We start from the raw sequence: 9,356 nt of genomic DNA on the forward strand, positions 1-9,356 counted from the left end.
ATATATAAAATAACTTTTTTTAAAAATAACCAAATCATATAATTTAATTAATGTCTTATTTTTTTTCTAACCCTTATCTGCACCCAATCGTACATAGATCACTGCATCATATTGACAACAGTGTGATCTTAATTGTTAGTTACATGAAGGCAAGGTGATCACTCCCGGGCTTTAGTGACCAGTCCAGGGTAATACATATTAATAATAAATGTAGATCGTAGCATGATTGCTGCAATGAAATAAATGTTTTTGCCCGTAGTCGCTGAAGATCGACGTGGACAACTGCCAGCCGGCGGGACCGGTGGGAGGCGCCATCGGGGACGGCAGCCCCATGAAGATGGTGCAGGAGGAGCTGGCGCAGATCCTCAAGAGGATCGGGGAGAAGGAGCAGTCCACCGAGGCGCTGGGACACCTCTACGACTTCAGGGTATGTGGGCTTGTGCATCCACTGTATAGTCGGGCAGGACACCCTGTGTGTCAGCCGCGGTCGCTTCAAGCGTACCAATATATAAACAACAACTTCATCTTCAAACCCTTATCCGCACCCCAATGGTGTTTGCAAAGGGCACTACATCATATCAAAAAATCAAGTGAACACAAACATAATGGACGATATTAGGTTAGGCTTCGGGTCAAAATTCTTAGAACAATCTAGCATGTTTATTTAATACTTTATTCAAACCCTTATCCGCACCCCAATAGTGCATAGGGTACTGCATCATATAAACACATTGAATATATAATAAAGTGAAAAAATCACTTATATTTATTTGCCCCCCCCTGCAAATCGAACCCGGGACCTCTAGTACGGTAGCCCAGCGTGCTGACCATTACTCTACGGAGGCTGTAACCTTATGTTTGTTTGAAAATGCCATATAACTAGGCGAAACAATTGTTACAAAATTGATTTTTGTGTTTTTTTCAACAATCAAATACGGCTTAGAAGACTCAAAAAAATCATTGTTTGATTTAACATTTAATACATAAACTGCAAATATTTGATTTGACAGTTAGTTGGTTAGTTTGGAATACCAGATATCGGTCACTCCTTTAAAGAACGTCACTAATCAAAAAATAATGTAACACAATGTATTAAAAATAAATATCAAGCCACTTTCTGTACAACAGATCTTTTTAGGTAAAAACTTTTTTTTTCTCCATTTGACAAATATTTAAAAAAATAATTAAACAAAACCATTTCTTCAAAATGCAAAACCAACACTTTCTGACCTGTAGCGGGTAAATATTAAGTTAAAAATATGCTGCTTTTGCTGGGATATAGTACATTTTCTGAGTATTATGAAAACATGCTCAAGTGAAAATTGTCGATTTTTGATATATGACATTGTTGAAAGGAGTGAGCGATAATTATGCTGAACTCTTGAACTAATTTTCCACCAGGAAAGGCATCCCGCGGTGGACATCTGGTCCTGCCTGAAGGACAAGTCCAACTTCTTCCGCAACTACATCGAGCGCGGGCTGCGCGACGTGGCGGAGGAGCGGCGCAAGGGGCGCGGCGCCCCCTCCTCGCTGCCCGCCCCCCTGCCCGTCCCCCTGCCCCTGTCCGCCATGGCCGCGTACAACAACAACATACCCACCGGTGAGGCACCGCACAACATGCATAAATGCAATACACTACCACTTCTGGGTTCCCAATCTTTTTCGAATTTGAATCGATCCTGGGATCTCCAGTACGGTGGACCAAATCAGTCATTTTACACTCTAATATTTATTTAATACTACCCTGGACTGGTCCCTGATGTGTAGGAGTGATCACCTTCCCTTTATGTAAGTAAAGATCAAGACAACACTGCATCAATGCAATACAGTGCCTTATGCACTATCGGGTGCAGATAGGGGTTAGAAGATATTAGGATTTTTTATTATTTTTTTTTTTCAATCGGTAAAATTTTTAAATGCGTAAACTGTTTAAAGTTGTTATTCTTCTTTGTTTTCAGACCCGAGCGATCCTTCTGGAAAGGGCCACTCATACTATTCCGAGAGATTAAAAACACTGCGGGTACGTTTCCTTGTACTACTATTCAATCAAATAATGACTGGAAATGTGGCAATCTTTTAAATTGATAATATGTAAAAATAATATTATTCCGACATCTCCACATAGGTGAAGATGAATATGGAAGTCATAGGCTTAAGTGATATCTTTTATATGACGCTTAATGTGCAAGTTTGCGGCAGTATCTATGGTTGATTTGGGTAAACTTCATGTAAAATAAATAACATTTTGAGTGTGTCCAAATACTTTTTCACAAATCTGGATTATCTCCAATTATAGGAGTTATTTTTCATATTATTTTTTGACATCTCATCAAAGATGAAGAAGAATATGGAAGTCTGGGTATTTACCTCACATATAAGAGTTTCTGCTTAATAAAAAGCTTCTTTTCATCTCACCACTATGTCTCTACTGAAGTTCTAGTAGTTCAAGAACGTTTCGAAATTGGTTCATATATATAGAACTTCCATGAATTTGAGTAGTGTGCTTGTCAATAATGGGTAGAATAGTGAATGTTGCACCCAGATTTGTGTGCAGATGTTTAAACCCAGATTTGTAAACGAGGATTTGGACACACCCAAAATGTTTCGAAAAATAATGTTCTTTCAGGCCCAGTTGGGGATGGGATCGGAAGGGAACTCCGCTTCAAACTCCCAACCTCGAACTCCCGTCATAGACAACCGAACACTGGCCGACGCCCTGGTGGATGACAATGGAAAACAGAACATAGACCCTAAATTTGACGTAAGTATACAATATAATTATTGGTGTTTGTTAAAACTTAAATGTTAAAAACGAGAATGCATAGCCGTCAAATTTTTACTGCCGTATCTTAGCTACACATACAATTTTTCTATTGATAATTCTAAATTATACCGAAAATGCGTGTTAACAGACTATGGACGGGAAAGATATTTCTACCCGTTTGGTCGATTGATGCTTAAGGACAGAAATGGTATAGTTATAGGAAATGGTATATAACATCTGCACTGCCCGCCTATCAATCAATAATCTTCTTCTTCTTTATGAGTCCTCTGACCTCCACCGCTGGATATAGGCCTCTTCCCCTCCTTTCCATTTTCTCCAGTTGGTTGCTGCTTGCAGCCAGTTTTTACCCCCCACCAAGGTTCTCCCAAGGTCTCCATCGTAGAATTCTCGGGGTCCATGTTGTGGGGTCCTGTCTCGCAATATGTCCTGCCCACTGCCATTTGAGTTTTGCCACGTCATTTTGCCAAATCAAATAATATGAACTCAATCAACAATAATAATAATTATTTCAGCTCCCCTCCTTGCACCAGGCGACGAGTCGCAGCGAACCACAAATGGACATGCTGAAACAAAAACTACAACAGATCAAGAGCGCCAACAGATAAAACACTCCGCTCATTTGGACTGCGTAACTTAGCGGAAACCCCTTCCAGCCCGCGTCACCGCCAGGGCTAGGATCATCAGAAACAAACTTAAACATGTCCATTCGATATTCCGAGTCCACTCCTCTTATTCACAAAGATAGGTACTTGAATTAAAATAATGCATGACGGATTGAAAACCAATCTGTTGTAAGCTAATTTATGCAATGTTGCAGCCAAATTTAAGTGTATGCGACAAATCCAAACGTGAGGAATCACTAATATTTATGTTGCCGTTTATTCAAACAATATTTTGATAATGTGAACGGCAACAGTGATTTTCATTTTGCAAGTACATATTTTATGGACTGCTAAGAAAGAACTAATTGCAGGAGGAAATAAATATTATTTATTGTTATAAAAGTTTACTGCAGTTTTTACTGATAGGTTTTCACTTTCAATCTGGGCAACTTTGACAACTTTTTTCATTAGGTTTGTAATTTAATTTCGTAGTATTCAATTGTATTGAAAAAAAAAACTATATCAAATACACATTTAAAAAAGGGTCAATGAGAAATTTGTGAGAATTTATCACTACCTGGTAAATCAGGGTGACATTGAATACCATTGTAAATCCTAATACATTTGATATCGTAAGATAGGGATATTTTTTAGTTAATACATTTCATCAATTCTGTTTTGTTTTTGACACAAAACATTTTTTTTAAAAACTCTATAGCCGAATTAAAAACATGTTATCTTGCGAGTATTTCATTATTTTTTTAATAAATGTAAAGTTTTTTTTTTCAAAATAAGTATGATTTTAATACAGCGCATTCATTAAAGTTACTAATAATTTTTGTTTCACAATAACTGGCGCGGTGTAGACCGCGCCAGTTATTTCACGAACGAAAATTGCCAAATGGAATATTTCATTTTTGTCCAGAGCTACTTAGATTGATTGTTCAATATGTAAATAATCTGTGATAAAAATCATAGAAACCTGATGGTTTATTATTGTGATCAATATAGAAGAGTATTGTGACGACTTCTAAAATTTTCCTTCTATTTTGTAACGATTTCTATGGATTTCATTCATAGACTAGTTTTATGGTCTGGTTTTAGCCAAGGAAAACTTTGTTCTCTATCTCGAGATTTTTTTTGTACATTTAATTAAAGATTTAAGATTATTTTTAAAGATGTCTTGTTTCATATCGCGTTTGGATTTGTTCAGTACATTGCTTGTCCCATTGCAATACAAAATGGGGCAATACACCGAAAATATGATAATTATTATTAGGTTTAATGTAAGTTACTCTTGTTTCGTGAATATAAAATAAAATTAAAAAGCATTTATTGGATTCTATAATTGATTATTATAATATTAATGTGATAAGACAGGGGCGTAAGCATTTAAATATTTGGAGTAATTTGAAAACAAATGTGTTTCTTTATTAATCTATTAAAAAATTAAGAAAAAATGGGTAACTAATTCTCTAGGCATTTTTGATTGTTAAAATAAATTCTGCCACGCAGATCTTTCAAATGTTTAACACATTTAATTGTCACAAAGTGTTTGATTAGTAAATTTACTACAAAAAACATGTATCTGTTTTCAAAAGTTGCCTTAATTTTCTTTCAATATTTTGTTTATTGATAAGGAAACATTTGTTCCGAATAGTTTGCAATGGAAACGTTACTGTGAACAAAAATGTGTACAATTTATAGTTGCTTGATATTTTTATTATTTAATTCTTAAAATTAGGCATTTTGCAAATGAAAAAGGCTTGTATTTTAGAAAAAAATTGCAGCTATTATTTTCTATTGATTCGGTCTCCACAGTGAAGTGGTCAAGGCACTGAATTCATTAGAGCAATTATTAATTGAATAAGGATTATTCTTCCATTACCTTCTGACCTCTGTCTGTACCCAATGGTGCATAGGACACTGCATACGGTGTTAACTTGATCATTAATTATATGAAGCCGAGGAAATCACCCTTTAAAGTCTTAGTGCTTAATCAGGGCATTGTGGATAATTAATTAAACAACAAAATAATTGTTAAACTATTAAACCTGATATATAAATAAAGATGATACAGTACTAATCCAGTTCAGTGCCCTACGCACCGTTGCGGGTGAAAAATAATCAAAGAACGTTGTCTTCCAAAATATCGAGCCTTTTTCAAATCTTGCATTGAAATTTAATAAAGATGAGAGAGTTAGCTGCGGATATACAAGTACTGTAAGTATAAAAACATAATATGCCTTAAGTGTAATATAAGATATAGAGAATTGACATTTTCTGTCCAGTGATGATAATAATAAAGTTCAATTTATTTTTAAATAATCAATATTAAACATGATTATCATTTTGTAAATTTTAATTTGGATTCTGTTAACCTTTTAACTGTCTTACCATGATCAAAAATATAAATAAAAAAAAATGGTTTTAGGTAGGGACTTTACTTTTACATTTCATTATATGGCAACAAATTATGTAGTCGGTTTAAGGTTATCTGTTGTGTCAACAGTTGAGTCAGCAATGTTATTTAGTGGAGTAGAGTTCAATACTTACGGCTCATTCTGCGTCAAATAGCTACAATGTTGTCAAGTTCATAGGTATGAATCATTATCTGTAATGTCAAAATAATCTATGGAACACACTGCGCACTAATTTTTACTCGATCGATCGGTTTTGAAAGTAAAAAAAAATTGTTCCTACAAGTTTAATATGATTATTGATATGAGCCTAAAAAAATGCATAAATTTTCACTAGGCACATTTGAAAACATGGTGAGGTTTTTGTTTGTTTATATTTTTGGTCATTTGGGTATTTTTTGTAAAATATCTCAATAAGATATTAAATAATCTAATAATGAATAGTAAAAAAGAACATAGGATTTAAAAGAAAAACAAAATCATTGAATGTAAAGCAATAATACTTAATTCTCTACCTTTAATTTCCTTATATTTCGATCTCAAAATTCTCCAGTAATATATGCCCCATGACTTTTGTATCTCTATGGTAGTTAATTTTTAACCTATTAAAAAGCAAAAACATCTAATTTTAAATTACTTTTGTAACATTTTTAATTGAAAGTCTTTTTTCATATTTTTAAAGCACTTAGTTTTAAAGTCTATCTACGTCTTATTTTATTTTATTATTTGTGTTTTATCAAACGAGGCTACTGCTTTCCAAAGGCACATATTGTGTGTTGATTTGGATAATAATGAAGAAAAATGTTCTCCGCATTTGTATGCAGAGAGCGTTCTATTAACAATACATAAAGTATGTATTGTTAATAGAACATACTTTATGTTCCCATAGATATTGGCAAAATAATTTAAACTTTTTCTTTCTTCATAAAACCATAGTACTGAGATTAATATAATTAATAGACATTGGTTGTATTAGATTTTTTACACTGCCCTTTCAATTAGTTTATGACATTTCATGATCATCCAGTTGTCATAAACATGTTAATAAAATTATGGTTATTGCATTATGGTTTTCTCGCATTTATTCTAGGCTTGACCATAAAACTAGCTCAGACTTATGAATGGTTTAAAGTATTTTTAATCAGCATTTACTCGAGTATAATTACTATGCTTTTCAACTAAGCGAATCATTTTTATTATTTAATATTGGCCCAAAAATTTTGTTCTCCTCTATCATTGTCCTCAAGTAAATACTGTATATATATTATAGTATGACCAATATAAAATAGAGAAGAAATTACTACTGTTGCTAAGAAGAAGAAAAAACACAGTCTATAAACTACACAGTTAGATTATGTATTATATAATAAGTGCACTTTGGAAACAATAGCATCAAATGTCCAGTGTTAAATAATAACACAGAGAGTTCTACAAAATAAACACCAAATGAATAATATTTTTTTGCATATACATTTTTGTAAATATAGGTGATATTTAATTACTAATTTCAGCATTAACGTATCTCTCAACTTACCCATTTATCAAAGAAATAGCTGGCCTGTTCTGTGCAGAGAACGGAGCATGTTTATTTACATTACACATGGTCTCGGGTTCAATATATATATATCCGGCACAGTATACCTATTGAGTGCTAATCCACTTAAGTGCAATACGTATTAAATTGCACCTATACAAATGGCTACGTGTTGAAGTTAACTTTCTTTCATATTATAACTATGTGTATCCATTTTAAAATAAGTTATACACAGCGCATAGGAAGTCAAGTTAAAGCTGAAAAGTTGTGAAATATCACAGTAGTCTATAGAAGCTATTAGAACATTTTACATTTACCAAATATACAAACAGAAAATGCGTTTTTGGTAACTTTTTCTACAATTACAAAGTGTTTTTAAGGAAAGAAGATTAACATATCGCGGTAGGAAATATCCTGTCCTCAATTGATTCACGATGTTTGAAATATTTTAAGCTTCTCACTTATACTATCACATATGAATATTTATTTGATCGGTTATTTATATGTATTACAGAGTATGTATTGGTTTTAAATAATGACATATAGAAATAGATCGGTCCAACCAACCTGTTATATATCAGATCTGTAACACGGGTTTGAGGGCATTTGTAATAAATACAAGTGATGTCTACATCACGTACTTATCTCAAACGATATTAAGACATTAATAAATTACCTTCCATTTTACGAGACCATTCACCTGTTAAATTATTTTTAAATTGCATGTTTATCTTCAAATACTGGCTTAAACCTCGTTAATTATTAACAATTTTATGTTTTTCAAATAAACATCTTTATATAAAAAGCATTTCAGAGGTTCCGAGATAGTCTCCTTTGTTTGGTCTCAACTTAAAACAGTAAAAACCATAGAAACCATTGCAATAAAGGTATCATAAATTTTCTTCTGTATTGTGATGATTTTTATGGATTTTATTCACAGGTTTGTCTTGTCTCACATCCAACCTTCTGATTGCAAGATAGAAAATGCTAGGAAAGCTAGAAAATGCCAAATTTGTTACAAATGCCTGAATATATATATTGATTCATTACCTTTTGACAGCTGATGAGGCTCCAGATAGAATTTACTTATTTCATATGTTTTCATACCAATTTATTGCATAAATAGGTGTGTTTTATTATTATTTTCTTGCCTTAACACGTTCACTGTTTATAAAATACTCTATCATATAGAGTCCCTGGAAATCTGTCTTTTACTTTGCTATATAAATCATACTGATTCTCATTATCATTTTATTCAGCATTCTTGTTTTTCTTTTGCGTCCTTAAACCGCATGACGCATCTGACAATTATTATTAACCAATAAGGCTACATTGTATTATGTACAACCCAATATGTATATGGTAAAAATGATATTCACACAGCTTCTGTGTCCAACCCGTGGCAATAATGTTTTTATGGACAGGGGAGTCGTGTCAATGTACGGGACGTGTATGTTAAGGCTGTTTTCCTATATGGCTGATATTTGGTAATTATGGAGACCTCACTTGATGGGAAGAGGTTAAGGCAATTAATACATTGTCAATATAATGCATAACCAATAAGGCCGTATAAATGATTTTTCACATTTCTATTTATACTCAAAGTGTATTGTCTGTTGTATGTTTTCAAATCATGTTATTTATTGAATTGTTTGAATTTGCGTGTTGAATTTTTGTATGAATCTCGACCATTTGAAGGTTTAGAAAGATGCGTGAGCGTGAACATTCTACGGATATATAATTCCTTACATTTTTTTAAAACTTAAATTTGAATACTTTCAATATTCTAGTTGTTTTTTTTTTAATATGCCAATTTTATTAGTTAAGCCTTACTTTTAACTTCTGTGTAATTTTAATTATTTATTTATTTATGATGGAAATAATAAAATATTGACAGAAATAACAAACTATTTAAAAAAGTACACACTAAACAACACTAATATAAAAAAAAATCCCAAAATATTATCACATTTTACGTTCTTCAGCAAATTATCTTGCAACCATTATTTTGACAA

At 32.8% G+C, this 9,356-nt stretch overlaps 1 protein-coding gene across 3 annotated transcripts in view; it reads left to right on the plus strand.

The window, feature by feature from the left end:
- The window catches only part of msps (msps cytoskeleton-associated protein 5), a 55,316-nt gene extending 50,598 nt beyond the window's left edge, over window positions 1–4,718 (plus strand). For all 3 annotated transcript variants that reach the window (XM_088259993.1, XM_088259992.1, XM_088259994.1), the window contains 5 exons: window positions 260–427; window positions 1,402–1,600; window positions 1,959–2,020; window positions 2,627–2,761; window positions 3,298–4,718. In XM_088259993.1, the coding sequence (XP_088116119.1) occupies window positions 260–427; window positions 1,402–1,600; window positions 1,959–2,020; window positions 2,627–2,761; window positions 3,298–3,390 (657 nt within the window). In that variant the 3' untranslated portion in view covers window positions 3,391–4,718. The remainder of the gene's footprint in view (window positions 1–259; window positions 428–1,401; window positions 1,601–1,958; window positions 2,021–2,626; window positions 2,762–3,297) is intronic.
- The last annotated feature ends 4,638 nt before the right edge of the window (window positions 4,719–9,356 follow it).

The sequence above is a fragment of the Brachycentrus maculatus genome, unplaced genomic scaffold, assembly GCF_059751285.1.
Source record: "Brachycentrus maculatus isolate JH-2025_06_01 unplaced genomic scaffold, ASM5975128v1 h1tg000122l, whole genome shotgun sequence".
Taxonomy (NCBI): domain Eukaryota; kingdom Metazoa; phylum Arthropoda; class Insecta; order Trichoptera; family Brachycentridae; genus Brachycentrus; species Brachycentrus maculatus.